The sequence below is a fragment of the Schistocerca serialis genome, chromosome 2, assembly GCF_023864345.2.
Source record: "Schistocerca serialis cubense isolate TAMUIC-IGC-003099 chromosome 2, iqSchSeri2.2, whole genome shotgun sequence".
In the NCBI taxonomy this organism is placed as follows: domain Eukaryota; kingdom Metazoa; phylum Arthropoda; class Insecta; order Orthoptera; family Acrididae; genus Schistocerca; species Schistocerca serialis.
The window spans coordinates 284,904,161-284,923,076 of NC_064639.1; the positions used below are offsets into that span (position 1 = coordinate 284,904,161).

The 18,916-nt window shown below is 43.9% G+C and overlaps 1 protein-coding gene and 1 non-coding gene across 2 annotated transcripts in view; one reads left to right on the forward strand and one right to left on the reverse strand.

Moving 5' to 3' along the window:
* LOC126457049 (division abnormally delayed protein-like) overlaps window positions 1-18,916 on the forward strand; it is a 632,657-nt gene that overhangs the window by 513,441 nt on the left and 100,300 nt on the right. Inside the window, exons 5-6 of the mRNA XM_050093039.1 lie at window positions 7,281-7,434; window positions 11,975-12,137. Of these exons, the coding sequence (XP_049948996.1) occupies window positions 7,281-7,434; window positions 11,975-12,137 (317 nt within the window). The remainder of the gene's footprint in view (window positions 1-7,280; window positions 7,435-11,974; window positions 12,138-18,916) is intronic.
* On the reverse strand, window positions 14,317-14,391 carry Trnat-ugu (transfer RNA threonine (anticodon UGU)). The gene has a single exon. It is a non-coding gene; the product is annotated as a tRNA-Thr (tRNA).

Consider the following 18,916-nt stretch of genomic DNA (forward strand, 5'->3'; position numbering starts at 1 on the left):
CGTATGGGAGTCAGCCACGCTAACCGCTCAGCCTGGGAGGGGGACGGAGTACGCTACCATTTCGTTTTCCGTCCTTCCTGCTGTGTTCACGCTTGGTACGAGATAAGAAATTTTGTCGACCCTACGTGGTTCGAATTTAGGGATGAGAAAAGTCCTGAAAAAAAAAATGGCTCTGAGCACTATGGGACTTAACATCTGTGGTCATCAGTTCCCTAGAACTTAGAACTACTTAAACCTAACTAACCTAAGGACATCACACACATCCATGCCCGAGGCAGGATTCGAGCCTGCGACCGTAGCAGTTGCGGTTCCGGACTGAGCGCCTAGAACCGCGAGACCACCGCGGCCGGCGAGTTTTAGTCCCCTTAAATTAATGAGAGACCGAGCAGTTACCACGTGGTACATGAAACAGGCCTGAGCACAGTTGCAGAAGCAACTAAAAAAGCATACCAGATTAACAAGATCGCAAATCTCCAAGATTGGCGAATCTTACTGCGGACTGCAGTGCGGGTTGTTTTTAATAGTTTTCGAAACAAAACACTATCTCGGAACAGACTAGAAAATCGAAAGAGCTTCTGGTCGTATGTAAAGTACACCAGTGGCAAAATACAATAAATACCTTCACTAAGTGATGGCAGTGGCAATGTTACCGAGGACAGCGACACAACATCGGAGCTATTAAACACGGTTTTCCGTAAGTCTTACACAATAGTAATTGCACTAAATACTGCAGAATTAGCTTCAAGAACAGCTGCCAACATGATTAATTTAGAAATAGATACCCTCGTTTTAGCAAAGCGTCTCAAGTCGCTTAGCAAAAACAAGCCTTACCGTCCAGACTGTATATACCAGTTCGGTTCCTTTCAGAATATGCTGTTATAACAGGACGGGCCCACATGTTGGCAATGTTGTTTCGACTACGCTGCAGAAGTTTCTCTGAGAGGCCCTTACACGTCCTCCGTACAATCCCGATCTCTCCCTATGCGGTTTTCATATTTTTGTAGTCCGAAGAAAGATATTCGTGGCCGTCGATTTGCTTCGTACTAAGACGTGTATGTCTGCGTACAATCACGGTCGCGTAGACAACCACAAAGCCATTGATTGTCTTACCTCACGGTCTAGAAAATGTATTAACAGTTGTGGCGATTACTTTAGAAGTAATAAAAAGTTTAGTCACTGTTTTCATGGGACTAACCCTTATATTATCATTCCATCCCTTCTTCTAGTCAGTGTTTTCCACATATTCCTGTTCTCGCTCCTCGTTAATTATGTTATTAGTCCACTTAATTTTAAGCAGTCGTCGGTATCACCACATTTCATATGTTTCGATTCTCTTCTTCTCTCATTTTTCCACAGTCCTTGTTTCCGTTCCATAGACCGTTGTGGGTCAAATGTGCATTCTCAGAAATTTTTTCTTCAAATTAAGATATGTGTTTGATACAAGTAGACTTGTCTTGGCCAGAAAAACGCCCTCTTTGCCTGTGCGACTCTGCTTTTTATGTCCCCATTGTTTTGTCCGTCTTCTGTTATTTTGCCGCTAATGTGGCAGAGTTCCTTCATTTCGTCAAATTCCTGATCTCCAGTTGTGATGTTACCATTTAACATCCTTAACACAATTCGCTTTAAATCAGTGTTCAACACACTATTTACGTGTGAACTTAACAGTTCACGTAATTGATATAATTTAACGATCTACAGAACTTCGCGCACGTTTGGTGTTACTGTACTCCTACTGTGAAAACGCTTAGTTCTGTCGATGACATGTCTGCATGTCGGAGGAGTTTCAAATCTGACATGTGCTGAAGCAAAATCTTTTTGCAGTACCACTTGGTCATGGCCTAAATGCTGAAACTGCAGTTAACTGTAAACATAATATGATTTAAAAAATTCTGCATGAGTCGGAATCCCGACCATTAGAAGTTAATGCGATGAATGGGTTGTTAAGCTGATTATGATAGTTCTCGCACTTATCTGTGATTGCTGTCTTTCGGGACTGTGTGGAGTGTTTTCCGAAAGTCCGATGGCATGTCTCCAGTCTGATAGACTTTGCACTCCAACGTGTATTCGTCTGATTGCCATTTCTCACAATGAACTGAGAAATTTGGAAGGAATTTTATTATGCGTAGCGCCTTATTGATCCAAGGGAGGTCCCATGTTTCACACCCTGCAACCATTCATCCTATTGGGCTCTTGTTTGCGAGTAATCGACGAAAAAAACTTCGGAATTTCGCTTGATGCTCTTCAGCTTTGAAAAAAGGGGCGTTTAACAGACAGGTTAGGCAGTGTAACGGTTAAGTTCGAAAGTCGTCAGGTTGTTAGAACTGTTTTATTTTTAAATGTTTACTAAATTACTTTGATTGTTATTTTTATTCAAAGACTAGAGTTGAATTTATTTATTTATTGGTTTCTATTTCTTCGTCACATGATTTTAATCAACTTATTAACTTTTTCAAATTGGTCTGATTTTTTCGCCCTATCATTCTTTTTCCACTTGGAATCTTTGTCCATTTGATTTTAATTACTTTTTATGTATTAACTCCGATTTAATTTTTCCTTTTGTATCATCCTAAATTTTTATCCATGTTACTGCATTCGTTATTTCCAATCTTTATTTTGCGTGAGTTTCATGTTATTTATTATTCATTCTTTCGCTTAAATCTGCATATGCGCTAATTTGTCCACAGTGTAGTAAGAGTTCCTGTTTTAAACGTTTTTTCATGATCTTAACCATCCAAAAGAATGTACATATTGTAACAAAAAATACATTTTTGACACAATTGCAAAGTCAACGTTAAATAGATTATTTCACCTTTTGTTTTTTAACCGATACATCGGCAGTTTCAGGTGTTTAAATACTTTGATAGATAAATACAAATAAATTTACATACACAAAGACCCCATGTGAAAAAAGAAAGGAAGGAAAACATGAGAGCAAAGTTAATATGTTGATTAAAATGTGACAAAGGAATAGAGATAAAAATTACATTTAATCTAGTTTACTGAATAAAAATAATGATCGAAGTAATTTCGATAAAGATATAAAAATAAAAAATTCAAAGCAACCGACAAAATCCGAACCCACGACTTCATGCACGTGAGGCCTGTGGTATAACGGTCACGCTGTGTAAACAGTCTGTTAAACGTCCTTTTTTTAGAGTTGAAGAGCATCACGCGAAATTCCGATTTTTTTCTTCGTCGATTACTGGCAAATGATGGCCCAGCAGGGTGAACGTCAGTAGGGTATCAAATCTGGGTCCTTAACCTATATCATAGTATAGATGATTTAAAAAAGTCGATATCACTGCTGGGAACCTCTCTTTGTGAGTGATTCTCACGTCGTGGGTTACGTACGCAGAATTTCTAATTATACTACTTGTCTTACTGTTGTGAACCTTTAACTTAAGGTACAGTTGTCTGCGAGAAGATTATGACAACATTTTAAATTTTTAAATTCGCTCAGTGGTTCTATGAACTACTGAGAATCAAATTTTTGCCATCCCTGGCAGCTGTAAGACAGGCACCACTATGATCGCGACTCCTGTTAGCCTTTAGTAATATTCACTGTGCAAAAGTATTAAAGGACCACATTTTCCAAACGCAGTTATTGTCTCCGATTGCAACACAGAAGCTTGAAATTTGACTCAAACGTGCCTACAACCCTCCTCTGTAATTATGTAAAAGCGTGGCACCCTGCGACGTCACTCTCGGGCTCTGCGACGCTTGAGGTAGCACATTGACACATGCGGAAAAGAAGCCCGGAGCTCAGATGTTTATGTTAGGTCGTTGATGCCACATTGGCACAAAATTTCACCACAGTTCTACATCTACATCTACATTTATACTCCGCAAGCCACCCAACGGTGTGTGGCGGAGGGCACTTTACGTGCCACTGTCATTACCTCCCTTTCCTGTTCCAGTCGCGTATGGTTCGCGGGAAGAACGACTGTCTGAAAGCCTCCGTGCGCGCTCTAATCTCTCTAATTTTACATTCGTGATCTCCTCGGGAGGTATAAGTTGGGGGAAGCAATATATTCGATACCTCATCCAGAAACGCACTCTCTCGAAACCTGGCGAGCAAGCTACTCCGCGATGCAGAGCGCCTCCTTTGCAGAGTCTGCCACTTGAGTTTATTAAACATCTCCGTAACGCTATCACGGTTACCAAATAACCCTGTGACGAAACGCGCCGCTCTTCTTTGGATCTTCTCTATCTCCTCCGTCAGACGGATCTGGTACGGATCCCATACTGATGAGCAATACTCAAGTATAGGTCGAACGAGTGTTTTGTAAGCCACCTCCTTTGTTGATGGACTACATTTTCTAAGCACTCTCCCAATGAATCTCAACCTGGTACCCGCCTTACCAACAACTAATTTTATATGATCATTCCACTTCAAATCGCTCCGCACGCATACTCCCAGATATTATACAGAAGTAACTGCTACCAGTGTTTGTTCCGCTATCATATAATCATACAATAAAGGATCCTTCTTTCTATGTATTCGCAATACATTACATTTGTCTATGTTAAGGGTCGGTTGCCACGCCCTGCACCAAATGCCTATCCGCTGCAGATCTTCCTGGACTTCGCTACAATTTTCTAATGCTGCAACTTCTCTGTATACTACAGCATCATCCGCGAAAAGCCGCATGGAACTTCCGACACTATCTACTAGGTGATTTATATATATTGTGAAAAGCAATGGTCCCATAACACTCCCCTGTGGCACGCCTGATGTTACTTTAACGTCTGTAGACGTCTCTCCATTGATAACAACATGCTGTGTTCTGTTTGCTAAAAACTCTTCAATCCAGCCACACAGCTGGTCTGATATTCCGTAGGCTCTTACTTTGTTTATCAGGCGACAGTGCGGAACTGTATCGAACGCCTTCCGGAAGTCAAGAAAAATAGCATCTACCTGGGAGCCTGTATCTAATATTTTCTGGGTCTCATGAACAAATAAATCGAATTGGGTCTCACACGATCGCCGTTTCCGGAATCCATGTTGATTCCTACATAGTAGATTCTGGGTTTCCAATGTCACCGTATACGTGTCACACGATGAGAGGGTCGTCACATCCCCTCTTATCCATATTCCAGCCTTTCTTTTGACGCCTCTGCGATTGACATGAGCAACGTGACGCCTAGCTTTGAAATCATGCAATTTTCTTTTGAGTGTCCAGGAAACCATTTCAGACACACTACCGCTCAGAATCTGCACGAAAAGATCTCAGGGGCTGGTACAAGGGTGCCAATGAAACCATCTCTTTCCTTGGGGCATTTATTCCCACACATTTCAGTAGAAAACTACAGTTGACAGTATGGCGAGCAACAGGATGACGTTCTTTGACACTGTTGAAACCCCCTGGACGATTGGACCCTTTTCTGAGATCTTTGTGCACAGCAACCCCAATGGACGTTATAGCACACCTTTGCAGTGCAGTTTTTGCTGTGGTGTATAGGGTAGAACCACTGGGGACCGTTCAAAACCATGCAACGAAATTTGGACGCGGTCTACAGCAGCAAACAGTGTTAACGTTTTTTAGTGATTACGGGGAACTGCGACACTGACACATCTTAGATGGCCAAGTTCGGCAACACCCTCGCTGCCATTCTCCGACCTATGTTGAGCACTTTAGAAACGTACCTGTATAGAGACAAACTGTGACTGAGTCCTAGGCGCGTGCAGACAGTCAATATATTGACGGCTCTCTGTTTTCGCATGACTACTGGCAGTCGCAAGAGGAGCAGCGTAGCCTGCCTGCAGGAGCCTAGGACTCCCGTCACAGTTAAGCCGTTGGCACATGGACCGTGCATCCGAACGTTGAGCGTTGAGCGTGCCGACTTTCTGACATCATAGCGTGGAAAAGCACGTTTCGAGAGTCTTTCCGGACGTGCAGAGCAATATCTGGCATGTCAGATATTCTGAGCGTGCGTCTGAGCGTTGACCAGTGAGATGGTATAACGACTCTACGTCACAAGCACGCCGTCTCCCTTCAGTACAGAGTTGTGAGTCGCCATATTGGCATTCATTTCAAGCCTATATGTTTATATGCCGTTTCTGAGCAGCAGCAAATTCAGAATCACTGGAAAACCCGTTGTTAACTGTGTGACTCGTTCCAATAAAATAATGAGAAACATGATATTCGTGGCAAAAGAATTATTGTATCATGCGTATTATGAGAGTAGGCTATTTGAAGGCAGCGACACACTGAAGATCCACCCAAAACGCATTGTTCTTGGTATAATTTGTTATGATTAAATTTCAATTAATAACATAATTATGTACGATTTACGTTTTTAGCAGTGGTTAACATAATATTATATTAGACATCAAGAGTCTATTGTTGGTTTAGCGTAACGAGTAGTGTCGCTGTCAATTGATTAATTTTTAATTGGGGCGGTGTTTCGCATCCATACACTACCAATTTGTTTCCCCTAACATTCGCGTTTTGTTAGGTTCTGATACTTTATTATTAGTTTAATATAAGTATATGCTGTAATATTTGATGTTATGTAAAAATAAGTTCACCTTTTTTGAGGGGTGACTGTTTGATTGGCTTAATTTACAGGACAGCTTGCGCTATTTGTATAAAGATATTTTGCTCCTTTTTCTTTTACGCTTCGTAATTCACATGTTGCAAAGATTCTGTTACTGGGTAGAAACAGTGATCACGTAAGACTGACCTTGGGGTTTTACTAAATTGTGGGAATGATGAAATAATGTTTATCTTATGCGGAGAAGTAACCCAGATTTGTACCGCACTGTTTGTAATGGATCTTTTATAAGCCTGTGTCCTTATTGATTGGACATGGTACTTTCCTTTTCGTGGACGGTGGAGGAAATGTGCGTTTTAATAGAGCTAACATGGGAATTTTACGCGCGCCCGTTGAGTAAACAGTGTGATTTAAGACTAGAAACATCCCTCAACTGCCGCTGGAGTGCGTTGCGATCGCGTATACCACGTTGGGGCCCACGTACCGCATGCACAAGTGGCATCGTTCCTGAGCGTTCAGCAGCACGTTGAACTTGGCACGCTCAACGTTAACGTTCGACACCACGGCCCGTGTGCCGACAGCTTTAGTTGTGTTGAGTTGTTCTTCTGTCACATCAGCAGAAACTTTCTTGCTCTCGAGGTCCTCAGTGTACCCTTTCCACCTATCCGTTCGATCATTTATTCTGCACTTTTAATGTTGACAGCTGTACTGTGCAGCTGGTGCCTGTCAGAGCATTTTTTGCGGCGGCCTAACATTTTTGTGTATGGCGTACACTTGTGCAGGTGAAGCTGTCGTGTGGGCCGTACCGGTGGGCGGCTGTCCCAGAGGAGCTCCAGGTGGGTGGCGGTGGTGGCGGCAGCGCGGAGGAGGCGGCCGCCGGCAGCGGGGGCGGCGGGGGCGGAGACGCGCCGCAGCGGGAGCAGGGCGCGGCCCACGGTGAGCACGCAGCCTCCGCCTACACCTGATTGTCGCGACTACTCTCCTTCCTCTGTGGGGGTTGCCGAGGCACTCCCACACGCAGGGCTACTGCTAGGCGGTACCTACTCGAATAATGATGGTGGAAGAAATTTTCACCGGCAGTATTCGACCGATGAGGTGGAGAGGTCGTGGCATTAAATTCCTTATCACCAGAGATTGCTATAGTGTGCAACGGCCAATTCTGAACCTCTCTGTAGTGTGTAATGTATGAAGTAAATAAGGTAAATTGTCATGATGACCTCTCCATTGGCAAAAGAGTAGTCCCCATTCGGATATCCGTGAGGGGACTGCCAACGGGAAGGTGCCCATGAGAAAAAAACTGAATAATCAACGAAAGGATAATGTTTACGAGTCTGGGAATGGAAATGGAAGACCCAATCTAGATAGAGTGGGGTCAGTGAAGTGCAGTGGAAAGAAGACAAAGATTTCTGGTCAGATCAGTATAGATATCAACAGCAGCAGAAAATATTACGGGAGTACAATTCGTTATGAACAGCAAGATAGGACAGAGAGTGAGTTACTGTGAATAGCTCAGTGATAGTTAAGGTATACATGTCCACGCCGCAAGCCAAAGATGAAGAAAGAGAGAAAGTATGTAAGGATATTTATCGGGTAATTCAGTACTTAACGGGAGATCAAAATCTAATAGCCATTGGGGACTGTAGTGCGATTGTAGGGGAAGAGTACAAGAAAGAGTTAGAGACGTTATGGACTTGGTATTAGTAATGAGAGAGGATAAGTCTTGTATAGTTCCGCAATAAATCTCAGACGGTTATAGCGAATACTCTGTGCAAGAATCACAAGAGGAGGGAGCTATATTTGGTTCAAATGGCTCTGAGAACTATGGGACTTAACTTCTGAGTTCATCAGTCTGTTAGAACTTAAAACTACTGAAACCTAACTAACCTAAGGACATCACACACATCCATGCCCGAGGCAGGATTCGAACCTGCGACCGTAGTGGTCGCGCGGTTCCAGAGTGTAGCGCCTAGAACCGCTCGGCCACCCCGGCCGGCAGCTATACTTGTAAAAGGCCGGCAGATACGGGAGGATTCCAGTAAAATTACATTGCGAAATCAGATACTGGATTGTAAGGCGTACCCAGGAGCAAGTATAGACCCAGGTCACACTTTAGAAATCATGATGAGTGGCCTGAAGTTTAAGAGACTAGTCAAGAAGAATCAATACGCAAAGAAACGGGGTACGGAAGGGCGAAGGAATGAAGATATACGTTTGAAGTTATCCAAGACTATAGATACTAGACAATGAATAGCATAGTAGACAGTTCAGTTGAAGAGGAATAGACATCACTAAAATGGCCAATCACAGAAGTTCGAAAGAAAAACGTAGGGTCAAAGAAAGTAACTGCGAAGAAGCCACAGGTAACAGATGAAATACTTCAGTTGATCGATGAAAAATGGTCAGGGAAATTTAGAAATACAAGTCTCTTAGGAATGAAATGAACAGGAATTGCAGGAAAGCTGAAGCGAAATGGATACATGAAAAATGTGAAGAAATCGAAAAAGAAATAATGATCAGATGGACTGACTCAGCATATAGAAAAGTCAAAACAAACCTTCCGTGAATTTAAAAGCATGGGTGGTAACATTAAGAGTGTAGTGCGAATTCCACTGTTAAAAACAGAGGAGAGACTTGAGCAATGCAAAGAGTACAATGAAGGCTAAAGAAAAATCAAGGCGCGTTCACAGGGTTTGTCGATCTGGGAATAGCGTTCGACAATGTCAAATGGTGCAAGATGTTCGAAATTCTGAGAAAAATAGGGGTAAGCTGTAGGGAAAGACGGGGAATATATAATTTGTACAAGAACCAAGAGGGAGCAATTAAAGTGGAAAACCAAGAACCAAGTGCTCGGATTAAAAAGTGTGTAAGAGAGGGATGTAGCCTTTCGCCCCTACTGTTCAACCTATACATCGAATAAGCAATAGCCGAAATAAAAGAGAGGTTCAAGAGTGGAATTAAAATTCAGAGTGAAAGGATGTCGATGATACGATTCGCTGAAGACATTGTTATCCTCAGTGGAAGTGAAAAAGAATTACATGATATGTTGAATGAATGAACAGAACGTTATTTTCTAATGCCTTAACAGATGTCTTACTATCCTGTCCCTTCTGCTTGTCAGTGTTTTCCATATATTCCTTTCCTCGACGATTCTCCGGGAAACCTCCTCATTCCTTGCCTTATCAGAACGTGGATTGACACTAAACGAAAAAACACGAAAGAGATGAGAAGTAGCAGAAATGAGAACAGCGAGAAAACATCAGGGTTGGTGATGACGAAGTAAAAAAATGGTTCAAATGGCTCTGAGTACTATGGGACTTAACTGCTGAGGTCATCAGTCCCCTAGAATTTAGAACTACTTAAACCTTACCAACCTAAGGACATCACACACATCCATGCCCGAGGCAGTATTCGAACCTGCGACCGTAGCGGTCGCGCGGTTACAGACTGTAGCGCCTAGAACCGCTCGGCCACTACGGTCGGCGATGACGAAGTAGATGAAGTTAAAGAAATCTGGTACCTAGGCAGCAAAATAACTCATGTGTTTCTGAGAATGTACGTATGGACCACAGCATTGTATGGTAGTGAGACGCGGACTTTTGGAAAACCGTAACAGAAGAGAATCGAAGCATTTGAAATATGGTGTCATAGAAGAATGTTGAAAATTAGGTGGACTGATAAGGCAAAGAATGAGGAGGTTTTCCGGAAAACCGGCGAGGAAAGGAATATATGAAAAACATTGATAAGGAGAAGGGACAGGATGGTAGGACTAATGTTAAGACGTTAGGAAATAACTTCCGTAGTACTAGAGGGAGCTGTAGAGGGTAAAAACTGTAGAGAAAGACAGCAAATAGATATAAGAGTCTTGAGATTGTTGCCGCTTCCACTTCGGGCATGATCAGACGTCTATAAGCTAAGTCATCTCTTAAATATATTAAACTTGATTATATAATGGATTTGTCCTGTATCCAAGTCTAATATTTTCTCTAGTGTAAGTATGTAGACAATTGCTTTGCAATATATTGTTACATTATAGTGTCGAATGTTTGTATAGTAAACATTGATAGGCTCTTTCATAGAACGTTCCTATAATATCCATTGGTCCTCTTCATAATACACTGACAGATGGTTACATAATTTGCTTTAGAACTGACATGTGATTTACTAGGGTAAGCTTATATTTCATGTTGTATAAGATGTGTAACAGTCCCCTACTGCCACTGTTAAATTTTCTGGCATACGTGTTTACATTACGTATTTACAACGTAGAACGACCGTCCAAAGATATATGAGAGTTTTGAGTTTATGTAACTCTAGTTTAAGAACCTTCAACATCGCAGCGCGTGAGCAATCGTTGGTTAATATATTAAAAAACTAGAAACCCGCCTCGATTGCGAAAAAAGCACCTAGTGTTAACCTAGGTTTCGGCGTAGATAACTACACCTTCTTCAGAACAATAAAACCCACAAGTGCCTAAGAAAACCTTTGTCATGATTAAAAGAACACCATAGCTATACATTTATAAACGAAAAAAGGAAAACACAAACAGTACATATGTACAAAGTCAAAACCACTACTAAACTTAATGGTGTACGCTCCACCTCACATCGGCCTATGTTCGATGGGCCATGACTCGCCATAAACTGCAGCTACAAATGGTCGCTCACTTACAAGCTCGACCCGCTACCTTTGCACATGCGCAAGACAAGGGAAGTTACTTGAATGCGCATGCGCATACGAATACGAGAAAGTTTATACGTGGGTCGGGGCTAAATAGCCCATATATTCCCAACCGTGGATCAACGTATATCAAAAAATGGAATGGATAGAATAAGTGACGAGCTAAATAGGAGATGAAACCTAAATTAACCGCACACGGTTGCTTATGCTAGGAAAGAAACATATATGAAGCCACCTATGACAACGGGAGGAACTCTTAAAAACTATTCCTAAAGCCAATAGTTAGCCTGGGGGGGGGGGGGGGGGCGAGGGGGACGTAATCTAAAGACGTCGTGGGTTTCATTTTTCTGAAGAAGGTGTAGTTATCTACGCCGAAACCTAGGTTAACACTAGGTGCTTTTTTCGCAATCGATGCGGGTTTCTAGTTTTTTAACTCTAGTTTAGTTCCTTCATCACTTCTCTGGAGTCAGCCACAGAATACGCCAAAGAGACTGATAGCCTACAATGTTCATCTTTGTTCGTTCACATTAGTAAATTCGACAGTGTGCTTTGAGATAACAGTGCCTGCAAATTTAACGACTGTTTTTGGTGACCATTTATTACACAGTAATTCAGTGTATGTCCCACATGTTTGTTTTATTTTTGCTAGACACTTTGTGAATATGTTCTCGTTTTTATGCTGTGACACCTGCTTTACAAAACCATCAAAACAGTTGTAAGATCGCAAGCGTCCATTTGACAATATGTCGATTGTTTAAAAGAAGCACGGATAGAATTGAGTGGCGGCCTGTGTTTTCAGCCCCTGCGACGGACACCCTGTCGTCCAGGCTGCAGCCGTTCCTGGCCAGCCTGAGCAAGAGCCGCGGCTTCTACGCCAACCTGGCAGAATCGCTCTGCTCCGACGAGAGCTTCGCCGAGACCCGCGACACGGCCGACTGCTGGAACGGCCAGCGCATCGGAGAGTGAGTACACCTCTCACTATACTCTTCAACAGCATCGGTGCATCGCAGGCGTGTGCGAGGTCTTTGTCTTCCTTAGGCAGAGCTCTCTGCCTTTTCAATCGCCCTATTGCATCTCATCTGCCGAAGTGTATCTCTTTGTCACTTCTCCAGACTCCGACTTCGACATGTCGAAACCTACCCTGAAATTTTTTATAGAGGAGGAATACACCGAAAGAAACACAGTGTCAGAATATTATCTGCTCGCACCCCAAGTATTTAAAAAAATGTTGCGAATTGCCAAATTCGTTGCTCGCCAATTGTACACCACTACCGTGACTGTAGCAGACAGCGCACCCGCAACACGGCAGGCGCCCAGCTCTTGTTTACAGCGCATCTGTAAACAGGTAACATGGCGCTACGCGATCACAGTTTGTAAAGCGAATTTCAGTTTCTGTCGATAGTTTCTCTGACATAATTGTTAACAGTTGCTGTTCGCTCGAATCTGCAACTCATTAAATATCCATAATAATTTACAGTCGCGTTTGGAACTCATTCTTTCATGTACGCTTGTTAATACACTACTGGCCCTTAAAATTGCTACACCAAGAAGAAATGCAGATGATAAACAGGTATTCATTGGAAAAAAATATATTATACTAGAACTAACATGTGATTACATTTTCACGCAATTTGGGCGCATAGATCCTGAGAAATCAGTACCCAGAACAACCACTTCTGGCCGTAATAACAGCCTTGATACGCCTGGGCATTGAGTCAAACAGAGCTTGGATGGCTTGTACAGGTACAGCTGCCCATGCAGCTTCAACACGATACCACAGTTCACCTAGAGTAGTGACTGCCGTATTGTGACAAGCCAGTTGCTAGGCCGCCACTGACCAGACGTTTTCAATTGGTGAGAGACCTGGAGAATGCGCTGGCCAGGGCAGCAGTCGAACATTTTCTGTATCCAGAAAGGCCCGTACAGTACCTGCAACATGCGGTCGTGCATTATCGTGTTGAAATGTAGGGTTTCGCAGGGATCGAATGAAGGGTAGAGCTACGGGTCGTAACACATCTGAAATGTAACGTCCTCTGTTCAAAGTGCCGTCAATGCGAACAGGAGGTGACCGAGACGTGTAACCAATGGCACCCCATACCATCATGCCGGGTGATACGCCATTATGGCGATAACGAATACACGCTTCCAATGTGCGCTCACCGAGATGTCGCCAAACACGGATGCGACCATCGTGATGCTGTAAACAGAACCTGGATTCATCCGAAAAAATGACGTTTTGCCATTCGTGCACCCAGGTTAGTCGTTGAGTACACCATCCCAGGCGCTCCTGTCTGTGATGCAGCGTCAAGGGTAACCGCAACCATGGTCTCCGAGCTAAGAGTCCATGCTGCTGCAAACGTCGTCGAACTGTTGGTGCAGATGGTTGTTGTCTTGCAAACGTCCCCATCTGTTGACTCAGAGATCGAGACGTGGCTGCACGATCCGTTACAGCCCTGCGGATAAGATACCTGTCATCTCGACTGCTAGTGATACGAGTCCGTTTGGATCCAGCATGGCGTTCCGTATTACGCACCTGAACACACCGATTCCAAATTCTGCTAAACAGTCATTGGATCTCGACCAACGCGAGCAGCATTGTCGCGATACGATAAACCGCAATCGCGATAGGCTACAATCCGACCTTTATCAAAGTCGGACACGTGATGGTACGCATTTCTCCTCCTTACAAGAGGCATCACAACAACGTTTCACCAGACAACGCCGGTCAACTGCTGTTTGTGTATGAGAAATCGGTTGGAAACTTTCCTCATGTCAGCACGTTGTAGGTGTCGCCATCGGCGCCAGCCTTGTGTGGATGCTCTGAAAAGCTAATCATTTACATATCACAGCATCTTCTTCCTGTCGATTGAATTTCGCGTCTGTAGCACGTCAACTACGTGGTGTAGCAATTTCAATGGCCAGTAGTGTAGTATCTGTCTTAGTGCAGGTTCCAGAGTCTCACAGTAATGTGGAATCCAGTTAATGATTTTAACCTTGTAAAGATGGAATACGAAGAATGTGGTATGCAGTCGAAATCACCTACTTCTCCTGAAGATCTACATATGTGAAATGATAATTAAATGCACACCCTAGCTGCAAACAGGCGTTGATGTACTTCATTGGGGACATGTTGAAAATGTGTGCCCCGACCGGGACTCGAACCCGGGATCTCCTGCTTACATGGCAGACGCCCTATCCATCTGAGCCACCGCGGGCACAGAGGATAGTGCGTCTGCAGGGACTTATCCCTTGCACGCTTCCCGTGAGATGCACATTCCCGACATGTCCACACCACTACATTCGTAGTGCGCCTAATACACTCCTGGAAATGGAAAAAAGAACACATTGACACCGGTGTGTCAGACCCACCATACTTGCTCCGGACACTGCGAGAGGGCTGTACAAGCAATGATCACACGCACGGCACAGCGGACACACCAGGAACCGCGGTGTTGGCCGTCGAATGGCGCTAGCTGCGCAGCATTTGTGCACCGCCGCCGTCAGTGTCAGCCAGTTTGCCGTGGCATACGGAGCTCCATCGCAGTCTTTAACACTGGTAGCATGCCGCGACAGCATGGACGTGAACCGTATGTGCAGTTGACGGACTTTGAGCGAGGGCGTATAGTGGGCATGCGGGAGGCCGGGTGGACGCACCGCCGAATTGCTCAACACGTGGGGCGTGAGGTCTCCACAGTACATCGATGTTGTCGCCAGTGGTCGGCGGAAGGTGCACGTGCCCGTCGACCTGGGACCGGACCGCAGCGACGCACGGATGCACGCCAAGACCGTAGGATCCTACGCAGTGCCGTAGGGGACCGCACCGCCACTTCCCAGCAAATTAGGGACACTGTTGCTCCTGGGGTATCGGCGAGAACCATTCGCAACCGTCTCCATGAAGCTGGGCTACGGTCCCGCACACCGTTAGGCCGTCTTCCGCTCACGCCCCAACGTCGTGCAGCCCGCCTCCAGTGGTGTCGCGACAGGCGTGAATGGAGGGACGAATGGAGACGTGTCGTCTTCAGCGATGAGAGTCGCTTCTGCCTTGGTGCCAATGATGGTCGTATGCGTGTTTGGCGCCGTGCAGGTGAGCGCCACAATCAGGACTGCATACGACCGAGGCACACAGGGCCACCACCCGGCATCATGGTGCGGGGAGCGATCTCCTACACTGGCCGTACACCACTGGTGATCGTCGAGGGGACACTGAATAGTGCACGGTACATCCAAACCGTCATCGAACCCATCGTTCTACCATTCCTAGACCGGCAAGGGAACATGCTGTTCCAACAGGACAATGCACGTCCGCATGTATCCCGTGCCACCCAACGTGCTCTAGAAGGTGTAAGTCAACTACCCTGGCCAGCAAGATCTCCGGATCTGTCCCCCATTGAGCATGTTTGGGACTGGATGAAGCGTCGTCTCACGCGGTCTGCACGTCCAGCACGAACGCTGGTCCAACTGAGGCGCCAGGTGGAAATGGCATGGCAAGCCGTTCCACAGGACTACATCCAGCATCTCTACGATCCTCTCCATGGGAGAATATCAGCCTGCATTGCTGCGAAAGGTGGATATACACTGTACTAGTGCCGACATTGTGCATGCTCTGTTGCCTGTGTCTATGTGCCTGTGGTTCTGTCAGTGTGATCATGTGATGTATGTGACCCCAGGAATGTGTCAATAAAGTTTCCCCTTCCTGGGACAATGAATTCACGGTGTTCTTATTTCAATTTCCAGGGGTGTAGATGTTTGCCCATCATACTCTTACTCATTTAATTATCATTTCATTTCTAGCGAAGCTGCATGGTCATCCACGGTAACTGTTCTTTCGGGAACAGATACTACCGTCATATATAGCTACATATGTGTTATTTGTTTGTTAATTTCTTTGACATTCATTCGAATGATGTCGACATTTTGTTACAAATTGTGGGAGAATAATTAGAAGAACCAGAAAATGCCTCTGAAAATGTCGTGAATTGTGGTTTGAATGACGATACTTGTGCTAGCTAATTACAGTCCAGAACAAAACTGTAGTACCTTCCCAGCCGCCGGCCGCTGTGACCGGGCGGTTCTAGGCGCTTCAGTCGGGAACCGTGCTGCCTCTACGGTCGTAGGTTCGAATCCTGCCTCGGGCATGGATGTGTGAGTTGTAGTTCTAAGTCTAGGGGACTGATGACCTCCGATGTTAAGTCTCATAGTGCCTAGAGCCGTTTGTAACCTTCCCAGCCCAAACAAAACATGTACAATATTAGCTTTAAGTGGCAAAGAAAAGGCTGCAGTTGTTTTGGTTAAACGAAGCAGAGAGAGAAAACTTAAAGTTTAGCAGTGTGCAAAGCCAGTTTAGTTCCGTAAAATCTGAATGTAAATTGCATAAATGGAACAAAGATATACACAAAGTATGAAATATGCGCCAAAATGTAGATCGCAAAAGTGTGAATCAGAAACTATTCTGAACTACTTGTGAGTGTCAGTGCAGCATTACTGTGGGAGATCTACGAGACTGGGACCTCTGAATTGTGAATGAGATGAATGCTGCTGATTTCCATGTTTCTTCAACCTGGTTAAACGGATTCAGGAAATTACACGAAAGGAAGACATAGAATTACGAAGGTTGCTTCAAGTAATCTTGTACAGCACAGAACGTGTGACTAATAGGTAATATTATAGAGAAATTTGTAGCTAATGTGAAGACAAAGGTTCTTGCTATCCTCTAAAATGTCGTTCACCAAGTCAGTCAGGCAGGTTTTGTGCAAGAACTACGTGCGAGCCGCACTTTATCATTTCGAGTGAAGTTTGTTGCGCACTTTTGAAGCATTAGCGAGCTTTAATCTGTTTTCGGGGACCTCTAGGCAAAATAGGAAAAAAATTGAAAAAAAAACTGTTTAGTTACATAAATCTTATAATCAATGTAGCAAAACCTGGAAAAAATAGGAGAGAATAATTTTCAATACTACATCCGGAACGTCTTTTTACCAGTTGAAGAAATAATTAATTGCTTTTGTTGGACTCTTGTTGTGGACATAACGACGCCTCTGTCTTTAGGAGAGCGACGAATGACTGTTAATATATTTCGGGTACCATCCGGAACTAATAGTGTGATTCAGCCTCTCGAGGAAATTTTTCATCAGCGCAAAGTATTTTTCAGAAAATTGGAAAATATAAGTTCTGATAGCTGTTTGTCATTTCAGGTTTATCAGCGCAACAGTATCGTTAAACTAAAGTCATTTGTGCATTGTCAATTCGCATCAACACTTTTTTTGAATTTGATCAAATATGCCTAGTATGCAGCTCAATATGTAGAACAACGGCCACAACCATTTCTTATACCATCTCAATTCTGTCTAAATAGAACTAGTAATTACTGTGAAATGCCTGAATGGAGTAATATTTCTTTTAATAGGTGTGAATGGTGTAAGGAAGATGTTCTTTTTAGTCATCTAGTAGTTACTTTCCATTTTTGTGACGATCACGGAATAAAGAAGTTCGCAAAATCTACTTTACCTAAAATTATCATAAGAACCGTGTTACAGGAGTTGTTATAAAATAATTACTGTCAACAATTTAAAAACCCGATTGACGGAAGTCGTCTGTAATGTAATATCATACACTGCCTACATTTCCTTTCCTCTGGTAGTCGCTTTTGTAACAATTACACATAAAAGTGCTTAAAATTCGCGTGTGTGAACTGCGGATTTCGCGCTAAGCAGCACTGCGTTCTCTTGTCACGGCTGCATCTGCTTATTCGCCGGTTCCGCACAAGGCAGGAAAGGCTGTACAAACCCCTGCTCTAAGTGGTTCTTCGTGCGGCAAAGAGTAACTTCAACGTTTTTTAAAAAATATATTTACAGTGCGCCTTTGCACCTTTTGGTGTGTTCTTCGCACGTGAAAAATTTCTGGATAGATTTCGACATATCGGACTGGACCATAGGCTTGTGAGCTTTAAGCAAAGAGTAGCAATGATCATTTCACTCTACAGCAAAGTGCGCGCGTTTTGAAACTTTCTAACTTTATTAATCAGAAGACCAGGAACGAAGACCTGGGGTTAGAAAGGTGGGGGAGGATTAAAATTCTGAATGAAAGGGTATTGGTATCTTTGATTCATTGATGACATTACTACCCTCAGTGAAAGTGAGAAAGAATTACAGGAGATGCTGAATGGAATGAACAGTCTAATGAGCACACACTGTGACTCGAGAGTAAACTGAAGAAAGACGAAAGTAGAGAGTAGCAAAAATCAGATCAGCGATAAAATTAAGTTCGAAGTTGGTGACCACGAAGTACAGTGGAGGAATTATACTATATTTGAGCAAATGAAGGACGAATTCGGGCGGACTGCATCAAACCAGACAAGAAAACCATGTTTGGACAAGAATTGGAACCCGGACCTTGTCTTACTCTGGCAATACCTCTACAAAACTGACCTAGCCGAGTGCGACTCACAACTTACCCTCACAGTTTTAATCTGCTTAGCAAGTTTCTAAACGGCGCACACTCCGGCACAGAACGAAAGATTCATTTTAAATGCAGTTTCATAGGGCCTAGGCCGTGTCCAAGCCTTTCACTGCAATATCCTCTAATCCAGGAGCGCCAGTCCTGTAACCTGTGTGAGAGAAACTTCTGTGTATCTTGTAAAGAACGAGAGGTACTGACAGAAGTCAAAGTTCCAAGGGTGGGTCGCGAGTCGCCCCGGGGTAGCACAGCCAGTAAAGAGCATAGACTGTGAAAGGGAAGGTTTCTGGCT